This window comes from Crocuta crocuta, unplaced genomic scaffold, assembly GCF_008692635.1.
Source record: "Crocuta crocuta isolate KB4526 unplaced genomic scaffold, BGI_CrCroc_1.0 scaffold516, whole genome shotgun sequence".
In the NCBI taxonomy this organism is placed as follows: Eukaryota; Metazoa; Chordata; class Mammalia; order Carnivora; family Hyaenidae; genus Crocuta; species Crocuta crocuta.
Window position 1 is genome coordinate 2,203,899 of NW_027529538.1, and position 21,443 is coordinate 2,225,341.

Sequence of the window (21,443 nt, forward strand, 5' to 3'; positions counted from 1 at the left end):
TTTTGTTGGAGGGGTGAGGGGTTGCAATGAGAAGCTGTTAATTATGAGAGATGCTCTCCGTAGAAATCTGAAAGCCAGCAATTTTCTTTACTTTCTGTGCACTCAAAACTCAGTGCACGTAAAAGCTCCTGCTAGTGCTGAATGGCCAGGGAAGGAACAGGAACCAGAAAGCAGGGATGGAATGTGAGGGCAAAAACCTTACTTTAATATTTCTGCATTACATCCTGACCCTTTGGGCATTGGGAGAGCCCTTCTACTTCCTTGGGGTGGGGGTCTTAGTCACCAGTGTGTGTTGTCCACCTCCCTTCCCACAACCTCCATGAGCTATAATCTCAACTGGGAATGAAGAGGGTTGAAAAACTATACCTGAAGTATCTTTTGTGTAGATTACGAATCTCACGCTATTTCTGACATAAGCATGTGATCTTGAGCGAGGTGGATCCACTCGATCATTGTTTGGGCTTCCTGTTCTAATGACCCTCCCAGCTCCGAGACTCTATGCCAATGGCAAGAGCTATAAACACCCCAGTCCCACCTGATCTCACTCCCTTACTTGATTAATGGTAGCTGAACAAACCAACGAAAACCCACTAGCACTAAACACTAAGACGGATTTAAAAGACCAAGGCCTAGAATCAAAATATTTATTCCCTCATGCATTTTAATACCTGGTCACATGACCAAATGCAGATTCAGAGTATTTTCAAAAGAGATCCTCCATTTCTTTTTTGGCAAATTAAAAGCATACAGGAAATAGTTATGTAATTTTGTTCAACTCAGAAGACCTATGTACGCTCTTAAATCAACTGATTTGTTTCTTGTAATTTTTTTTGTTTTGCTTTTTTTAAAAAATTTCTGAGAAAGAGAGACAGCGTGAGCAGGGGAGGGTCAGAGAGAGTGAGGGAGACACAGAATCCAAAACAGGCTCCAAGCTCTGAGCTGGCTGTCATCACAGAGGCCGACATGGGGCTTGAACCCATGATCCGTGAGATCATGACCTGAGCTGAAGTCGGACACCCTAACCAACCGAGCCACCCAGGCGCCCCTCAACTGAGTTGCTTTAAAAAAGATAGCTCATAGACTATGATAGATGTTAGAACCTTAGAAGTTTTAGGAAGGGAATTTAGAGTTCATGTCATCTGCTCCCATTTCACAGATAAGAAAATGCTCAGTGAAGGTTATCGGACTTATCCAAAGTCAAATTCAAAAGAGAACCCAAACTCTCAAAATGCAGAGCCCAGACATCAATCTAGCATACCATGGCAGTTAAACAGAAATCATAACAAGTTTTATGAATGTGGGAATGGATTGAAATTCCACAGTATTTGCCAATATTTACCAAATTCTGAATTTAAGCAAACAGTCACTTTAAGTTTAAAAAAACTTTATCATCGAGAAAACAAGATTATAGAAGTCAGGACTGGCCTCTGTAAGTGTGTTGGCGATCATAAAAGTCACTGGGTATTGACTTTTCCCTCTCTCCTGGGCTGCCTGTACTAAGAAATATATTACAATTCTCTAATTATCTTCCCATTGATTAAAAAAAAGGTTTTGTTCTCAAAATGAACTTTTGTCTTCCCCTGTAGTATATCTATTAAGATCCTTTTTCTTGCATTCATTAAAGTGTTTTTTTTTTTTTTGGACTAGCACTGATATTCCTAATCATTCCTGGCTCTTCTTACTTGGTCACAAATGTAAGTTTCCTTCCTGAGTCACCTCTGATTTTGTCTATGCAGGCCCAAGTGAACAATTTACCATAAAAATACGACTGGACTGTGCCAACAGCACATTTTGGCAGAGAGTGGAAAGTCGCCTGTGGTTATAGACCTGGTTGTTAATGCTCGTGGTGGCGGTCGTGAGATTTTCTGAGGCAGTGTCATTCTGTTGATGATCCTCTTTGAATTTCACAAACCCACATAGCTCTGCACTTCACTGCATGTATAACTGTTTTGGTTCCATTTTGCTTTCTGCTTGGACCTTAAAGCCCTTGAAGTCAAAGAGCACAGGCTCCACAGACCACCTGACTGGCAAAGAGGAAACGGCACAGATGTAGAACTCCTCATTCCTTCCGCGACTACGTATGTGCGAGGCGTCACGCCAGGCCCCAGAGATGGGAAGACCGGAAGGGTGGCATCTTCTGCAGATGGTAAAATGGGAGCGTCAGCACATCACACTAGTGTGTGTCGTGTTCTTAACTGACCACGAGAGTCTAGTGACAATCTCCCTGTAAAGAGAAAACAAGTGTTTTTTACGAAGGCCCCTCTCTCTCTCTCTCTCTCCCCACATTCACTTTGTGATGAATGTCAAATAGACCGATGACTGAAGAGTCCCCCCATCCCACTCCCACCCGCCTGCATGTGGTGTTGTGAGATGGGCAACAGAAATGGTACAGCAGAACGACCACAAAAATCTCGTGCTTTTACATCTCTGTCGAAACACCATTTAATGCTTTGGGAGGAAATGGAGTTCGTATTCTCTCCATCCATCTGGAATGTTATGTGTCGGAACGATGGGGGGCAAATGAATCTATTACAGCACTAAAGTGTCCACGGAGGAGAGGAAGACTGTTTTGCCCACCCCATTAGCCTGTAATGCAGAGAGACCGACTTGCTTTGAGAAAGTAGTTCCAGAAAGTTGAAAACTGTGGCTTGGATATTTACTCATCATGCTCCAACATCAGTTAGCACTACTGAACTTTTCTCAAAGTTAAGGCTGTTTTTAATTTGCAAAAGGGACGATTGTAAGGACACTTTCTGAACTTACAGTTCTCTTAAGGCTGGTTGTCATTTTAAAGAAAAAAGAGGAAATTCTCTAATAGTGTGGAGGTTCTCACATAAGTCAGGTGTCAGATGAGTAAAGACAATGTCCTCCCAATGAACGGAAGAAGGGAGAAAGGGGGAGGACAGAATTGTGGCTTTTTCTGAGTAAATAAGTAATTGTTTTCATCTTTTTTTAAAAAAAAATAGAATTTACTGTCCAGTTGGCTAACATACCGGGTGCACAGCGTGCTATTGGGTTTGGGGGTAGATTCCTGCGATTCATCGCTTACACACATGTTGTTCAGACTTCCCCCCAACAAGTGCCCTCTCCAATGCCCATCACCCATTCCCCCCTCTCCCCCTCGGACCCCCTCATCCATCCTCAGTTTATTCTCTGTACATAAGCTCTTTACTGTTCGCCTTCCTCTCTGTTTGTAACTATTTTCTCCCCTTCCCGCGCCCCATGGTCTTGTTTCCTCTTCTTATCCCTACCTTATGCCTCCTTGTAAGTTACACGTTTGTTATTTACTAGAATTATCAGCTGAATATAAAATCCGAATGCTTCCCCAAAGCTGCCACACAAGGTCACAGCTGGGAGGACCCCATCCTGATATTTGGGACCTCTGAAAGTGTTCCAGGGCATCCTGGCCCGTCAAGATGACAGCGACAGACACTTGGAGCAGATGCCGGGGAGGCCGAGGGCTTCAAGACACCCCTCCGCCAGGGAGAGTCTTGTCAACCCAAATGCCCACGATGTCTTCCTTCATTGAGAGGCACTGGAAGACAATTCAAAGAATTACACCCAAGACTGTGACATACTAACGTTACAACATGACCTTGGACGATTGAACTGGTTTGGCCACTGCTGAGACCAGGGCGTGAGGTGAGGGGTCACGACTCTCCCTTGGAGGAGGTGGGGCTCCTCATCCACAGCATGGTTCTCATCAGGCCCTCTGCACGGCTCAGTGCGAGCCAGCGTGCGGCCAGGGCTGTGCCTCGATTCTGAGAGCTGTTAAGTTCTGTTCTGCACAGTGGGGTCCAGACATGCTTTGGGAATTGAGGACTGGCCGGAAGAACTAGTCTTCACAAAGGCCCAGACTCCCGCACATTAGGAAGTGAACACCAAATGGAGTGCCCAGGACTTTCCTATTACCACTGTGTATTTTAGACAATCATTTCAAAGGACCACTTCTTGTGCCTACTCTCCAAGGGACATTCTCTAAACACTGCCCTGTCCCTTTAGCAATCTTGACTGTTTTCAGCCCATATGTTCCTTAGTACAAATTTTTTGATAAAGCAAAGCTTTTTTTTAATGTTTATTTTTGAGAGAGACAGAGCATGAGTGGGGGAGGGGCAGAGAGAGAGAGGGAGACACAGAATCCAAAGCAGGCTCCAGGCTCCAAGCTGTCAGCACACAGCCCCAGGCAGGGTTCGAACTCACCAACGGTGAGATCATGACCTGGCCCGAACTCTGAGCCACCCAGGTGCCCCCAAAAATAAAACTTCTTAATACAATGTCCTGAGGAATGTCTCGATGTAGGAGAGTAACCCAGAGAGTACTAGAACCCACTCCAGAAACCTGAACTCCAGGGGAGAGCATAACCTGGGTGTGCCTGAGCCTTGAAGCTACCACAAGGGTACACCTTACGGGTCTATCAAGGTTGCGTTCAGACTCGAGGCAAATTCTTAGGGACCAAGTATGCATTTGGGGGTTCTGGGGACCACACCCTGAGGCCCCCCCACAGGAAGAACAGCACCTCCTCAGGCTCTGGCCTTCAGTGCTCCACACAGCATTTGGGAGAGGCGGGAACACAGCAGACCGCAGGGAGCTCACGAGCCTGGCTGAGGACGAGAAGGAATGGTGGTGAGAATCGCAATGAAATGGCCACACCCTCCCCCTCAAAAGCACTGGTCCCAAGAGGGTCTGAAGGGACACTGGGTCTTTCTACTGGAATACTGGTCCAACAATCGCCATTAAGACTCAAAACTTCTATTTAACCTGTTAACATACTAACATCAATTCATGGAGTTACATGGACTAAACCGTGAAGCTACCGGACACCCGCCCCCCTGCCCTTCCCCCCTCTCCCCCCCAGAACTGCTCATACAGACAGCTCAGCACTGGTCACAAACTTTACCTCCCTGCCAGTCTTGTTGATAGGCTTATACTTAATTGCACCTTTCACCTAAGATTTAAAGTAATTTCACAGACCAAGAGATTTGAGGGAAAAATGTGGTTTTATCCTTAGGCAGGTAGATCAAGACGGTATGTAAGAATGTACGTGTGTGCGCGCCTGTGTGTGTGTTGTCTATCAGTATGTATGATGGGTGGATTTCACTCACTCGTTCTCTTGAAAAGAGCAACAATCCAACAATCCACCCCCACCCTCAAATTCAGTCATCACCCTTACACAGCATATGCATCTCCTTCGCAATCCTAAATCAATTCTATTTTTCGGTTTCAGTGAAATAGACTGATCCGGACATTTGTCAAGGGCAGGGTGGCCAGTCATGAAAGCCAACAACAGTGACTTCAAGGTGGTCCAACCAGGAGGCGGTGCACAGGGTCACATCTCTCAATCCCAAAGGCACCACGTTCCTGCTGCATAGGAGTATCTTGCAAAGGTTAACCCTCACCACCAGCAAGCAAGCATCAGAGTCCTCTCGGAGTAGACTGGTCCCTTCAAACTCTCTCCACTATCTGCCTCCAAAGGCGGCTAAGATTACTGTGCTACTTAACCACCATGGGAAGCTTTCCAAAAACCACCCAAACAAGCATACCGCTTTCAGAAGAGCCCTCTAGTTGTGCAGAAGACTTAATAAAACTGACCATGTAAGATAACTGTGTTTATTAAAAATATATTCAGGGAGAAGGAAGTCAGTGCATTTATGCAATTTTACATACACATCTGTAGTTTGAGGTTCCATTATTCCAACAGTTCATATAAATCACTGTTTCAGATAAGAGAAAAAAAAAATGCTTTACACAGGAGATCAGCAATTGGTTATAGGTTTGGTAATATGAGCAGGCTTGTTGTAAAAATAAAACCACCTCTTCCATTAGTAAAGAATGTCTCCTTTACGCAGAACAAGTCTTCAGAGTTAAGAACTTTGCTTGCATCAACTTGAAGTTCTTGGAAAACAGCCAATCCTCCATTTTCTAGAAATATAAATGCTATCTTTTGTCTGGAATTCTTTTTCTTTGGAGGTAACAGAGGAAGCATTTTCAGTGATTTGTTACTAGGTTATCCTTACTGGGTATGCCAACTACTGCAACGTCAAACCTACGACTCGTACAGAGGCATTTCTGAGAATTAGAAATACAGAGCATGACATTTCCAAACAACGAACGTTCTCATTACAGGAGGGGAGATAAAACTGGTCCAAAAACCAAAGCTGAAGATAAAGGAAGTCTTTGCTAACGGAGAAGGAACGACGGCACCCGGAATCCCATGTGAGGATCTGGGTTCCGAGTGGATGCTCATGTCTTTGCCCTGCAAGTCCCCTTTCTCAGTTATGCCTTTCCTGGAATAGCAGGGACGTTCCCATTTCCTGGGTTCATAAGCACGGACAGGAATCAGGAGCACAGCCTCGACAGCTGATGAACCAGCCAGAGGGAAGACTAACTTACAATTTGCTGGCAATAATCCTTACTGTGTTAAATCAAGGGTTGGCTCTCATTTCTGGGACACAGACCGTGGGGCCTCTTCCCCCTGCCTCTGGTCTTTCTGCACAGGATGCCCTGGGATTGGAACTCTGGACCAGGAAGTGACTGGTCAGTCAGGTGCTCCCCTCCTTCTCATGCCTGTACCCAACTCAGGAGAACAGCCAAATGCAGAAGAGAGGAGCTTTAGGGATACTCCCTTCTTAGCAGAATGCTGAGGTCAAAGAAACTTCCGTTACTACAAATGCAGGAACCAGAGCAGAGCTGAAGCACAGGGAGAGAGAAATCTGTATCCTTACAGTGAGTAGCTGTGTGAAAGTTTCCCACTGGGTTCAGCTAAGGCATCTAGAACTCTCTCCGTGTCTGTTCCTGACTGGACTTCAATTCAATGCCCATTCCAAGATGATGTCTACCTAGAATTCACAATTCACTTTTTGGAGGGGTGGGAGGCGAGGATTACATTTAATTACCTCTTCCTTCCTTTTAGTGAGTTTAAAAAAAAAAAAAAAGATGTTCTCATATACAAAAGAAAAAAAAAGGCAGATCAGATCAGTAACTGTGTAAATGACATCATGAAACAGTCGGTGTTAGCTGTGACTAACCTCTGACTCCGTCTCAGCAAAAATTAAAACAAAATCTCAGTCACTACCCAACTGACTCTGTGTATAAAGCATACTTAGAAATCAGTGCTTGCTGGTAGGATTACTAAGCAAATAAATTTAAGGCAAAACCGGAGTAACAAGTAAATGAAATCTACACTTTCTTCCCCACGATGCAAGATTAAGGCCTCTGCCGAGAAATTGCTTTAAAATGGGAAGAGTCTTCCTGCCCCTAATTAACAAGGGATCCCACACATTAATGAGTAAGCTAAAGACTAAAAAGCATTTAAAAAGGTTAACTACTTGACTTTGAAACAATCAACCTCCAGAGTTTGAGTCAAAACCACCAAATGTACTGGTTGACGCTGAATCAATGAGGCCAAATCGGCCAGGGCCACAGCAGATCTGGGTAAAACGTCAAATACACATATTTTAGTATGAAACATTGTTTATACACGTCTCAAATTTAACAGCAGAACCCTTCAATAAAAAAATGAGGAACAAATGCTCATGTTCACACAAAAATCCTTGTGCTTAGGTGGCAAAAAGGTATCAGAACAGTTTTAAAACAAATTGGCTCATTCTTGAACACAAGTTTCACCTGATTAAACTGCTCGGCTGCTTTGCGGTCAATGTCAGAACCGCAGAAACACAACTCCCCTTCATGGGAAAGCCGCTCCCTGGTCAGAGCCCCTGCAAGAGCCAGGGAAAGATGCCCCCTGAGCTCCATCACCCTCAGTCAGGGTCACTGCGAAGGTGGGGGTGGGGGGGAGACGGACTCCAAATAAGGCCATGTAAGTGTAAAATGACAAAATAATCTAACTAAAAACAAGCCACTATGTTTCTTTTCGGTGGAGGGATGGGAAACAAAGGAGGTTCTATGCCAATTAAGTAAGACTTTGGAACAATCTGCAGAACAAAAGAGAATTGATTTCTCAAAGTTCAATGAAAAAAAAAAAGAGCTTATCTCTCATTTTTAAAAATGTGCATTATGGAAATCCTCTCAACTTTACGCAACAGGCTTAATTTTGAACCTTAGGAAGGAAGGAACCTCCTCCCATTCTCTTGCCAGATTTTATGCTCTTCAGGTTGAGGTTCTAAATTCTCTCACTGGCAAAATCAGCCATGATGTGAATCATGGAAACGGGACGATTTGCTTGCACTGAAACACGGCCACACAGTGGTGAGTTATGCATACAGTACAGAACTATAACCGAAAAGGTGAAGCAAACTTTATTTATTTTCAGGTAAAAACATTGACCTGATGGATTACTGCAGATTTGAGAAATCAGCACATAAAACAACTGGACAGAGCATTGCTTACAGGTGCTTGTTATCGGTGCCGAGACAAAGGTTGAACGGTTTGTCCTAGTTAGCCCTGGGAGAGGGGGAGGGGAGAGGGGAAAAAAGGCGGCTGTGAACAAAAACTTGAAAACAAGGACAAGGGAGAAAAAGCATTCTTGGACTCCCATCGGGGAAGAAAACTGCTAATTTTGTTTAAAACGTTCCATTGATTCAAAATGCTCTGGTCGTGGAATAAGAAAATGCCCGCCAGCCCAAGCTGTAGACTCTTTCCCCGACACGAGAGTGAGTGGGCATTCCTGGCCTCCCTTCCGGAAGCTGCCGGGGGTGCCAGAATCACCGTGTAAACAGCCCCGCTGGGTCACTGGGAGGCGGCCAGCCGGCCCCTACAGCTGGGTGAACGCGAAGCTATGGGGACGGTCTACCGAGCTACAAAGGCTGCCTCGTACTGACGATATGCTTCAAGGAATTTTAAATCCTACCTTGAGAGAGAACATGGAACAACAGGAGCCCACGGCTAACGAAGAAGATGTGACAACCGTGAGTGTCGCATACAAAAAAACCGCGTGGACCGCAGACATTACAGGACCCGGGGAGGGACCGGGGGATGCACACGGAGCTACCCTACCGCACTGTATTTGTCCAATACGCGTGAGCTTTCATGTCTGTACTTCTCTGTACAAGAGCGGTCTTTGGAGGAGACAAAACTGCAGACTTAGCTAGATGGACACACACAGCCCAGAATTAAACTGCACAGCGACATTTATTGTTTCAGCCTGGAAAAAACATCCCTTTTTTTTAAATTTCACACAGCAAAGCAAGTTAAAAACTTCACTCATCAAATAAATGATAATTTAAACAAGAACTTGCTAAAGAAACCTCATCACAACAACGTTTTAGGGCCTGATCACTTTAAGTCCATGGGGCCATGAATGACTATCAACCAAGTGTCTCTTGTATAATCTGCAAGCCATTTTCCTACAACAAGAAGGCGTAACATGTTTCCTTGACTCAGGTGATACATTTAGAAAAGAAATCATGATTTTTTTTTTTCTTTTGCTGTAACAGGCAGACCCCGCATTTCTCGCTGTGATCAAGAAAGATGGAACGACTGCTGTCCTTCTCTGGCCGCGATCAACAGTTTCTCACGCATGATCTCAATGCTCGAGTAGTCCGGCAACTTAAGATAGTTCACACAAGTCATTACAGAGGGCAGGAAGTCATCCGGGTTTTCTGTCGATTCGAATGTCTTCCGGACAATTGTCAAAGGTGGATTCAAACTCCGGAAGCCTAATCAGAAGGGGAAGGAAGGAAGACCAAGGGAAGTTAGTAAGTTAACAGGACACACGCATCTAACTCAGAACTAACTGTTTTCTTAACCAGAAGACAGATCAGTCTGGAATCACAAACCTACCCTTTCCGTGCTACTACTCTCAGGAAACATGTCACCACACGTGCGAGGTGTTCTTTCTTGCTGGGCAAGGACAGCTACACACGTGATGCACATTTGTGTATGGAACCCGGGATCGGCTTTGTTTGCCAGAAAGTGCCGCTGCAGGGTATGGAGGCCAACAGCTCCTTCTGCTTTTTGGCTTTGAAAGCAGAGTGCCGCTTTGCCTTCTCTTAGGGCTGACTCATGTCTAGAAAAGTAGACTTTACAATGTCTTCTCATCTAAGAGCCTGGGACGTACAGATGGCCAGCGGACCTGAACGTAATCTAGAAAAGTGGCATTACACGTCGTTACCGATCCTACCTCAGTGTGTTCGGGACGAGCCCTATGAACTTCCCTGCCGGCTGAGAGCTCTCACATACTACGAAACAAATGGAAACTGAGAAATGTAGGTACTAGAGTAACGAAGAGGCACTGTTGGCTCAAATGCAAAATATCCTGCTGGGGGTCCTGAAGTCTCTGTCTGTCTCTCTTGCACACGCACACCCACAGAACAGCGGGCAGGCGCCAAGGGCACACCCACCTCCAACAGGCAGTCTCGGGCTACCGGTCACGAACTGGAGAAATAACCTCTGCTGCTCGTTATCAAAACTACTGAGAATCTCAAACAGGAACTTCACGGCCCGACTACAACAGAAATAAGTCAGCAAAATTATTTCAGCACGTGAACGTGCACCTCTGAATCACACCGCCTCACAGGCTCTCGCGATCGGCTAACCGATCCCATTTCAATAGGACTGCCTAGGAATTCACAGTACAACGTGTTTCAAAGTCATCTTGGTTTCTGTTGTCACAGCTGGAATTCAAAGGGAATAATGAGTGTTGTAACAAGTAAGACTTGTCTGGGAGTGTATGGATATTTCCATTTTACTACAAAGTAAATGGGTAATGGTTTGACCGGTTTCTTTCCCCCCCGTCCCTGGTCACTTTCACAGAAATACCTGACAAAGAAATCTTTGAGTCCTAAGGTCTTGATAGAAATGAGGCCAAAATATCAGAAAGCCCCCTTTAAAATGTGTATGGAACCCGGGATCAGCTTTGTTTGCCGGAAAGGGCCGCTGCAGGGTATGGAGGCCAACAGCTCCTTCTGCTTTTTGGCTTTGAAAGCAGAGTGCCGCTTTGCCTTCTCTTTTGCACTTGTCATTTTAAAAATGACACCCCCCGTTGTTGTTTATAACGTACACACACACACCCTACCACATTCTTGACCATAAAAGAATGGAAAGCCCAGCAGATCAGGTACTCACCTGTCATGAGTGTAACCGTGGTCTGGCCTGCAGCACTCCATCAGTGTCTTTGCATCCCAAGTATCTGCTTTACTGCCGCACAAGAGCTGGTCCAGCTGCGTGGTTACACAACGGCAACAAATTACTAAGGACACAGCTGTGAAACGGAGTGAAAACTCACAGGACCTGCTGTTCTGCAGATGCCAATACAGTACAGTATACCAAATCAAAGTACCATTTTCAGTTCTGTGTAGGGACCTCTTTTTTATACAGTGGGCTATCTACTACAGTTACAGATCGGCCTCCTCGGCCTCTTCTGCTGCTGCATTAAAGGCACCTGGCCCATCTACAGGGACTGGGTTCTAGAGAAGACTTTAATCGCAAACACAACACACCTGAGACAAAGCTTTGTCTAAGCCTTCCGAACACCTCTCAGGTCTTTAGAGTCTTTAACTCGGTAACCTACATCTCGCCAGGAAGATTTCATAAATCCTGTTTTCTAGAAACCCAAGGGCGCAGGATAACAGAAGCCAAGACACAGACTAGTGGGCTGGAGAGAGAAGTGGGAGAAAGCTGAACTGAGGCACAGCCACTGGGCAGCTTCTTCACTTTGTACAGAGAGGCAGATGGTTGCCAGATGGCCGGCTGGGGCCAGGCAGGGACCAGGCTGGCCATTTCAGGGGAACACGAGAGAGCAAGAAATGCCTGCGTCTCCTCAGAAAAATCTAACACCAGTTTCGCATGAAGCCTTCTTTTCTCTGGTTAACTGCCCACCTGCAGAATGATGACGTGCTCTGAGAAAATCCAATTCAGGGCACATAACATTTAATACCTACTACGTGTCACTCACTGGCAGGTACTTTATGTGTCCTGTTACATATAAGACACACAGAGGTTTTCCCAATTTTATGGATGAGGCAGTCAGATCAGACAGAACAGCCTAGACGAGGTCATATGGTGAAGGAGGACCAGAATTCCAGGACAACCCTTGCCGCTCTCAATTCCAGGTAACACAGTGCCTCGAAGTGTCAGCTACACCACATGCTTCCGTAAGCAGCAAGTCAGAGTGGGCATAGAAAGCATAACTGAGGTTAAAATGCTACATCTAAGTCATTCAAAAGTATCCGGATTCAGCCAGTAATAAACTAAACGTGTAAGGTTATCATTCAAAAGACAGACCAAAAGGATTCCCAACTGGAGAAACCCCACGCCTCGCAGACCCCTTCCGTGCCATCTCTCCACGAGCGAGCCGTGTTCCAGACTGCTGTCGCACTGACGGCGGCCGGAAAACTGCACAGGCGCTCATGTTCCCACGCTTAACGGAATCTGCAACACTTCCTTAAAACCCCAAGAACTGACTCCAATCATAAAACAGTGTCTCATCTAATCCAGGAAGTTTAGGTTAAAAAAAAAAGTGTTCCCTCTTCAGTGTCACTTTGCCAGCCACAGTGCCCCCAAGCCCTGCACCCCATTCTCCATCGGGCGGCATGCAGGGTCGGGTGACAGTGAGGCTGTGCTTACCCAGTCTCCCACACGGACCCCCAGTCCAATACTTAAAACTATGTTTAATACGTATACAATATAAAATGTTATTTCATATTACATCATATTACCCTTAGTATTTGATACTCTTCTTGCTCAGGAAATTATCCCCTATTTTTCCCAAACATCCACCCCTCGGCTCACAAACCCACCCAGCCCCCCAATTTTCTCGTTTGCAACCATCTTGGGCTAGGTGACAGAGACAGCCCGCGACGGTAACACAGGCACACAGTGAACAAGGGGCATTTCTCTCCGACACGAGCTACTCACTTCTTCCGGGTAGAAGTACTGGAGATGACTGAGTGGGAAGACAGATTCAAATCCATCTCTGAAGGAATCGAATTGCCTAGAAACGCCTTCATTTAGTGCCCAGAATATAACCAGCTGTAAAAAGAAAGGTCTTTTAAAAACATTGACAAGATTTCATATCTCTTTCCTACCAATGTACTGGGTACAGTGAACACATCCTTCCAGATCACTTTAAAAACAACAGAAAAACCTCACGAATTAAGTCTTTAAAATTATCTCCCCCAAAACCACATAAAGGATCTCTCAGGTCAACTTCTAACTCGGGGCCGGGCCAGTAAGAAAATGTAAAAAAAAAAATTACAATGAGCATTTATTTTTAGTGTGTTTTAAAAATTCATTTACATAAAACCCTGATGGCACAGAACAGTACCATGCCAGATGTGAAGCAAAGCAACGCCTCTCAAGAGGATAAAATGTTATTAAGAATTAAAGATAATGTGTCAAGATGCCCAATAACCAACTGTTAAGTGTTCTGAATTTTTAATGTGAAATTTTTATATCTAGATCCTGATTAAGTTCTTAGAACCAATGCTTCTGCAGTGGACTTTCACTTAGAAAAAGGCAAAGTCTGGAAATGTAGTCACGTGAAACTGGAAAGTAACAGAAAGCATCGGTTACTGGTCCAACAATATCTGGCTCCGGTTAAGACACTGGGTTCAAGAAATACAGGACCTATTCCGACAAAAATAAAAACAACAGCATTTTGTTGAAAGAAAAATACAAGCACTCTTAAAAATTCCTTTCAGAGAACCTTAATCTGGATGTTAACTCATCATTTACCAATAGGCTGAAAGGTTAGCTTTCTCAAAGTTAGGAAAAGCAGCAGCTAGTGTGATCAGACAGTCCTGTGAATATTAAAGAAATGTTTAACAGTCACAGAACTGTTGGGTATGTCAAAAAATATTTGAAGACCTTGCCTATCTACTCACTTTCTCTAAGAGAAAAAGAAACCAGAGCCAACCTTTTTCAGAGGTTCTATCTAAACTCCCCACTATAGTTTAGGGGCGCCCGGGTGGCTTAGTCGGTTAAGTGTCCGACTTTCGCTCAGGTCATGATCTCACGGTTCGTGGGTTCGCGCCCCGCGTCGAGCTCTGTGCTGACTGCCAGCTCAGAGCCTGGAGCCTGTTTCCGAGTCTGTGACTCCCTCTCTCTCTGACCCTCCCCTGCTCACGCTGTCTCTCTCTCTCTCCTAGAAATAAAAATAAAACATAAAAAAAAAAAAAAAATCCCCACTATAGTTTGGCAGAAAACCCAAGTCTGGGTATAAGTGGTTTTTGATCTTGAACACAATGATCTTTCCACTCAGGGTCAGAAATTGACCAAAAGAAACTTTTCAAAAAGTAGTAATAAAGACCCATATAGGATGGAACTTAAAATACAATCTCTTTTTAACACAAAATTATTTTCCCTTAATTTAATAAATATAGTCAAGGACTATGAATCAATTATCTGAAAGTCCTCATTATTCCCATAAACGTGTGTGTGTGTGCGCGCGTGTGTGTGTGTGCGTGTGTGTGTGTGTGAGAGAGAGAGAGAGAGAGAGAGAGAATAATGTCTAGTTTTGCCTTGATAGACAGAATGCAGTTTAATGAGAACACAAGTGATGGCTCCTTTTCACTGATTTGTTTTAAACAAAGACAGTAAGAGGTTTATTAGTATTCAAACTCGAAGAAAGTAAATTCAAGGTCATATATAAGGCTTCATGAAATATCTGACAGGTTTTGTCAAGTGCAGCGATCTTGGGTGTCAAGGGTCTCAGGCAGAGGGGGGCAGGCTCCCGGGACAGGTGCTTTCGCTCTCTCTCAGAACAGTGCCCACAGAAGTCCTGTCACTACGTTAGCCTTTTCCCCAAAGGGCGCCACGATACGTACTCTTAGATATTCTTCTAAATTGTGGATAGTGACTGGTATATCCTTTCCTCCTTTCTTCAGTTCGATGTTGGGAAACCCTGGCAGAGTGAAATCCAATCCTAGATCTTCAACTGAGCAGCCGTTCATAGTCAGGGTTTCTAATGCATATTGTAGACTCTCTTTGGTCTAAAAAAGGGGATGGGAGATGTCAAGCACAGCAATTCAGTTGCTTACGTGTCTGTGTCTATAAAACAAAATATATACTAATAAATTTTACGGGTTCCTTCAGCTCTTAGAATATTTCTATTTTTGTCATAATCTACACATGACATAGATCACAAAGGAAATAATCTTAACCACTTCAGGATCCAACTATTTTCATATGGGGGAAAACAAGATCACTTAAGTGTTCCTTCAAAACGAGATGTCTACTCCTCAATCTGACTGAATTTCAAATCAGATTTCACACAAAGTCTCAATAGTTTAGATGATGGTTAATTTAAGAGTGGCTAACAGGGCCAATTTTTTCCTAAATTCTGTATTAATCTTAATGAATGTATTAGTCTTAACCTATCTAGGTGTGTGTGTACACACACACACACACACACACACACACACCCCTACATATATGTACACACATCAAATACTAATTAATAGTCAGGAAACTGTAAATACAAAGAAAGTACTATCTAGTAATGGTGATTAACATTGTTCCTACTGCAGAGCGCAGGTCTAGGGAATACCCTGGAGACTTCTCATTCAATCACTTCAGGACTAGTGTAACAGACCTGTAGCCACACAGTAATGCTGCAATTAAGAAAAGTTCCAACAAAGTCCTCAAGTCCTACTCTGAAGATGAATTTAAAAAAAACAATTTGTATCATTCACTTTGTTCAATGCTTAAGAATATGAAAGGCTTATATAAAAAAAAATTTTAGATTAGAAATCAAAGACCAACATGCAAAACTGCAAATACTGTCTGAAAATAAAGGTGTCTGGCGGAGAAAGGGGCCAAGTGACTTTCTAAGTTGGAGAGATCTCTAGGTATGAAATTCCTGACAGCTAAACAGTCTAGGTGCAAGAAATTAGTCATTTAAGCTAAAAAAAGGTAGGAAGTTCTGATTTAAAATTAGTCATTTTTAGAAATACTCATTTAAACTTAGTCATTTTTTAATTTTTCTTAAAAAAAATGTTTATTTATTTTGAGAGAGCATGCACACACACTGATGAAGCCACCCGGGCATTTTTAAAATGAGTCACCTTTAAAAAGGGAAATAAATAAAGGCTGCTTAGGCTTCCGCAGGTTTCAGAACGCAGAAGGGGCAGCAGCCTGAAGCCTGAGGTATAACGGCCTGAGGACTACGGCCGTGCGGCCTCATCTGTCAAAGCCCGTGTTTCCGTCTGTCCTCCTCTGGTGCACATTTGAGGTCACCTGACCGAAGGCCTTTCATTTTACATTTGAAATATTCTTCAATCACTATCATCTCTCTAGTTTAATGTTCTCCCACCGGAAAGCTCTCCAAACTGTCCCCCACCTCTTGCACAGATCCCGGTGGTCACTGCTATGCTAATGGCAGGTCTCTCCTCCCATAGCCACACTTAAAAACCATCTTCTTTATAAAGGTTTGCATCATAAAACGCCATCATTGCGGCACCTGCGTGGCTCAGTTGGTTAAGTGTCTGACTCTTGATTTCGTCTCAGGTCATGATCTCATGGTTCATGGGATGAGCCCATGGACAGTGAGGAGCCTGCTTGGGATTCTATCTGTCCCTCTCTGCCTCTTCCCTGCTCACTCTCGTTCTCTCTCAAAACAAATGCTATCATTGAGAGGAATCTAGAATATACAGTGTCCTCGAGATGTTTTAAAAGAAATTCACTATTCATTTTTCAGGTCTTTCATTAAATCCTATTTCCCATGTAACTTTCGAGACTTTAAACTACCAAGTTTGCTCCATCAGTGTACTTTAAAAACAATGAGGGGAGGGTTTGGAACCCACGCCATTCTTCACGTGCTGGATGAAAGTCGGTTAATAGAGTAAATCAGTTTTTGGAGTCTGGTTTCTGTGCTATGCATTTTATACTTTTAAATTGACATCAAAAATAAAGATCAGATAAAGATTAGAAGAACAAATTACAAAAGATTTCAGGAAGAAAACCAGGTGGCATACTGCAAAATGTGTAAGAGTGAAGGCTCCAGGGAAAGGCTGGGGTGTGAACTCTAGCCCTGCCCCCATTTCTAGGCATGCGACCTCGGTGACCTCGGCAGGTTACTCAGGCCGTCTGCCCTGGGTTTCTCATATGTAAAACAGGATACCAGAAAGACCTAAATCTCTGAAGGGGGGTTGCGGAGGAAATGAATTAAGATACATATGGCACTTAGAACAGTTCCGTGAGTTTTACTTTCTTTCTTTCCTTTTATTTATTTATTTATGGCCGTTATTTATCCAAAAGCTGATCCTAAATAAGACTATTATTTGTTATTAAAATTTCGAAGTTGGTAAGCATAAATATGACTCCAAAAATCCTAAGACAACAAATTGTACACGGAAAAGATGGACTTGGCCTCTTTTAAATGCCAATTTCTCTCAATAAACAAACATTTCCCCCAAATCACCAATTAATACTGAAGATAAAATTCCCTTACAAATCATTTTCTTCTCTGATAACAAGGCCTTCTAAAACCCATCTACAGTCTACAGTAAGCTCTTCTCCTGCTTATCAAGAGATGTGACACTTTCCCCAGAGAATCTTCCCTCCTCTTACTTTACATAATTTGTAAAGTGGGAGTTGCTTTAAAATGGGGCCACGTTATGTGCCCAGACACAGCTATCTGAATCCGTGCCATTTTTTTTTTTTAAATACAACTTTGTCCTCTTCTAATGTCTGACACAGAACCACTATTAGTCTCAGGCTGGGTAAATAATCTTTAATCCGTCATCAATGTATAAAGAATACACATTCATGATATAAAGTGCAAGATGACTCATTCTAATAGAGAAGAAGCCTCAGTGGAGAAGGTGCTACTGAGAAACAGTGAACACCTGTAATGACCTTTAAAATTATTTTCCTGAGATCTTTCTAGAAACAGATGGACTGTTACTAAATAAAGCCACCTTTCCAGAAAAACAATCTATCCTGAGAATAATTTTATTGATTCAAACGCTTACTAAAAGAACTCAGGGACACCTGGGTGGCTCAGTCAGTTAAACATCTGCCTCTTGATTTCAGCTCAGATCATGATATCGTGGTTTCGTGAGAGAACCCCGTGTTGGGCTCTGCGCACTGACCACACAAAGCCTGCTTGAGATTCTCCCTTTTTCCTCCCTCTCTGCCCCACCCCCGCTCCCATTCAGTCTCTCTCAAGATAAATACTTAAAGAGAGACAGAGAGAGAGAGAGAGAGAATTCAGTATGATACAGTACCTGCCCAGGTACATAAAGCCTATCTAAAATTTAATAAACAAGAGCCCTATGGTTTCAAGTAAGGAGTGTATTTTATTTGTTAATCAAGCTGCTTATTTATCACCTGCTGTTATTATAGGTCATCTTACCCACTGTGAAACCTTTTCAGTTATTCTAATAAAAAAATTAAAACTCTAAAATACAACATTAATATAAAATATTAACTGGGCCAAATATAAACCACTTAACAAAGACCTCATCCTATAAGAAAGTGAATCACTTGACCACTTCCTTATCTTCTAAGCTTACCTGGGATTTATCTTGTTCAAGTCTTTTCTTCTGTCTGACAATGTCTTCTAGGTGGTACACTGATCTGGCTACAACTGGGTCGATGTCAAACAAATCGTGCGATGTCAATGAAGTTTCTTGCCGTAGCATCCACTTATAAAAGGGTAAGCCAAGGGGAAGGTCCACCTGAAAGGGAATATACAAAAAAATAAAACAGTCACACTAAGCTTCTAGATTGTCTGAGTTTTATAACTGATACTTTAAGAGGTCATTTATAAAGGATGAGTAATACCCTCACCCCACCAAATAAAGCCCCCATATTTTGGAACGGTTTCTCTCTCTACACACAACTGTTCCCATTTAAACTCAATTTGGGGCCCTGATACTGTGAAAAACTTAGTACACTGAAGAATTCTATTTAAAAAAAATTGACCCTAAGGGGCGCCTGGGTGGCTTAATCGGTTAAGCGTCCGACTTTTGCTTAGGTCATGATCTCGCAGTTTGTGGGCTCGGGCCCCGCGTCGGGCTCTGTGCTGACTGCCAGCTCAGAGCCTGGAGCCTGTTTCAGAGTCTGTGACTCCCTCTCTCTCTGACCCACCCCTGCTCACGCTGTCTCACTGTCTCTCTCTCTCTCTACCCCCTAGAAATAAATAAAACATTAAAAAAAAAAATTGACCCTAAAAAGGTACCTTTCAATGATGGACATATATTCTCCATAAAAGCCGCAAACTAAGATGTTTATAGGAATCTTCCTCTATTTGGGGTGGAGTAAACTAAATTCCACTGTAGTTTGTATTACTGCACATTTGGAAAAAAAGAGGTGGAAAGGAAGGACCAACTAATTAAAACTGAAAAAGTGTAACTTTTAAAGAAACTCAGGGTAGCCGGACAGTTCAGTCAGTTAAGTGTCTGACTCTTGATTTCGGCTCAGATCATGATCTCACGGTTTGGGAGTTCAAGTCCTGCATTGGACTCTGCACATCTGAAAAGCCTGCTTGGGATTTTCTATCTCCTTCTCTCTCTGCCCCTCCCCGGCTCCATGCACACATACGTATTCTCTCTCCCCAAATAAATCAAAACATTAAAATTTTCAAAAAATAAAAATAAAAAATAAAATACAGCATTAAGTGCAAGGGGTTAAAGTTACTTTCATACTACAGGTACAAAAGCGTCGACAAGCAAATAATCCTAAACTTACCAATCTGAAATCCATGATAGCCTTGGCCATTAATTTGCCTAAGAAGCGAAACTTCATCTTAACCTTTGCGATATGAGCGGGCTTAGCCGTCCTACCAAAGGGAAGCGCAAACAGGCCCTGGAGGTTTTGAATATACTTGGTCCCTTCTTGGCTTCCTATAAAATGAGCAAGTCATGAAACTTTAGATGCTACTTCCCAGAACAAAACAAAACAAGACAAAACGTGGTAACTAAGAACACTTAAGAAATGCAGTCTTCTCAAAATCAGAAGGCAGATCACAGAATGAAGACCTCTAGAGCTGGAGGGCTCTCTTTTATTTGATGACAGAGAAAACAAAGGCTAAAAGGAATCAAGGTCAGAGAGTGTGGGAGTTTACCAGAAGTTAAATACATTTAATGAATTGTAATGGCCCTTTTAGCCGATGTGAAAACCCTAAACTGACTCAAACGGACAGTACCTTTTGGATTGCTGAGAGTCACCTCTTCACCTCTCCAGAGACCCAAGTCAGCTCTCTGTAGTTCCTGAGATACAAGTGCATAAAACTCCAGTGTAGGCCCAAGACCTGTACCAACCTACAGGAGAACAAAAATAGAGCCATTTCAAACTTCAGATCTTACGCTGCCTTTTAAACCTGCCAGCCTTTGTGCAACGCAGATGCCAACAGCAACTATTTATCGGACGTGTTACTGCCCGGACTGTCCCGTCTTCCCTCTGTCTTGGTCACCCGGAACAGGAACCAGCAGCCCCGTACCCCCTTTCTCCCCAGAACCCCAATGCTATCACGGCAAGGATCCAACTTATACACGGGTATCAGTGCCACTACAGCTGTCCCTTCCCCGGGGAGTAAGATGGCTTTGTCTGAGTACGGATCTCTTTCCAGAGCTCTTTGCCTGAAACCAGGTCACATGTCATCCCCTCAGGAGAAGCATGCTTTTCTGCCCACTTGCTCTGCTCCTTTTATCTTTTTTAAGGACTTCTAGTTCACCTACTTAAGTGTTTATCACATCACAGCACTGCAATTTCATTATGTGCTTGCGTTTCTCACTCAAGGATAACTTTAATTCACCTTTGTACCTTCAGTGGTGCCTGGGCACACACCAGCCATTTACCAGAGGTTTGTTGAACAAACCAGGAACAAGGGAAGGTCAGAACTCATGCCAACATGCACCCACGGGGCTAACTTAGCTTCAGAGCCTCACGGTGCACTAGGAACTCCGCGGAGCTTTATCAGTATGTATACGGGATGGTGAGCAGGCCCTGAAGATTCTCGACTGACATGTCTGATTTTTGAGCCTGGGCCAGCCCCAAAGTGACTCTATAGCCTTGAATGGAAACCCCTCCTCCATGAGAAATATCCTGTGTCTATGTTCATAGTCTGGTTATTCCTTCATATTTCAAGGTCCTGCCAGCTCAGACCATAAATGAGATATTCAGCTAATTACAAGTTAATATCATACTTTATATGCTGCATTTAACCATACTCCTGGTGAAGAAAACTAGAGTTCCCTTACATAAGATCACCTGTAAATAACAGGCATTATTTTACTCTTAAAAAGTACCCACGCGGGGTGCCTGGGTGGCTCAGTCGGTTAAGCGTCCGACTTCGGCTCAGGTCATGATGTCGCGGTTCGTGGGTTCGAGCCCCGCATCTGGTTCTGTGCTGGGAGCTCAGAGCCTGGAGCCTGTTTCAGGTTCTGTGTCTCCCTCTCTCTCTGCCCCTTTCCTGCTCATGTTCTGTCTCTGTCTCAAAAATAAACTATTAAAAAAAAAAGTACCCATGCTGGTTCAAATGTAAGATACAATCCACCAAATGTTTCAGTCTGGAACTCTGCAAACAGTGATCTATCGGGTTG

At 43.6% G+C, this 21,443-nt stretch overlaps 1 protein-coding gene across 17 annotated transcripts in view; it reads right to left on the reverse strand.

The window, feature by feature from the left end:
• Nucleotides 1–9,068: 9,068 nt before the first annotated feature.
• TRIP12 (thyroid hormone receptor interactor 12) overlaps nucleotides 9,069–21,443 on the reverse strand; it is a 141,106-nt gene continuing 128,731 nt past the window's right edge. For all 17 annotated transcript variants that reach the window (XM_077761341.1, XM_077761344.1, XM_077761349.1 and 14 more), the window contains 8 exons: nucleotides 20,048–20,162; nucleotides 19,591–19,745; nucleotides 18,414–18,578; nucleotides 14,724–14,888; nucleotides 12,814–12,927; nucleotides 11,023–11,117; nucleotides 10,299–10,402; nucleotides 9,069–9,614 (listed from right to left, as the gene is read on the reverse strand). In XM_077761341.1, coding sequence (XP_077617467.1) covers nucleotides 9,418–9,614; nucleotides 10,299–10,402; nucleotides 11,023–11,117; nucleotides 12,814–12,927; nucleotides 14,724–14,888; nucleotides 18,414–18,578; nucleotides 19,591–19,745; nucleotides 20,048–20,162 — 1,110 coding nt within the window. In that variant the 3' untranslated portion in view covers nucleotides 9,069–9,417. The remainder of the gene's footprint in view (nucleotides 9,615–10,298; nucleotides 10,403–11,022; nucleotides 11,118–12,813; nucleotides 12,928–14,723; nucleotides 14,889–18,413; nucleotides 18,579–19,590; nucleotides 19,746–20,047; nucleotides 20,163–21,443) is intronic.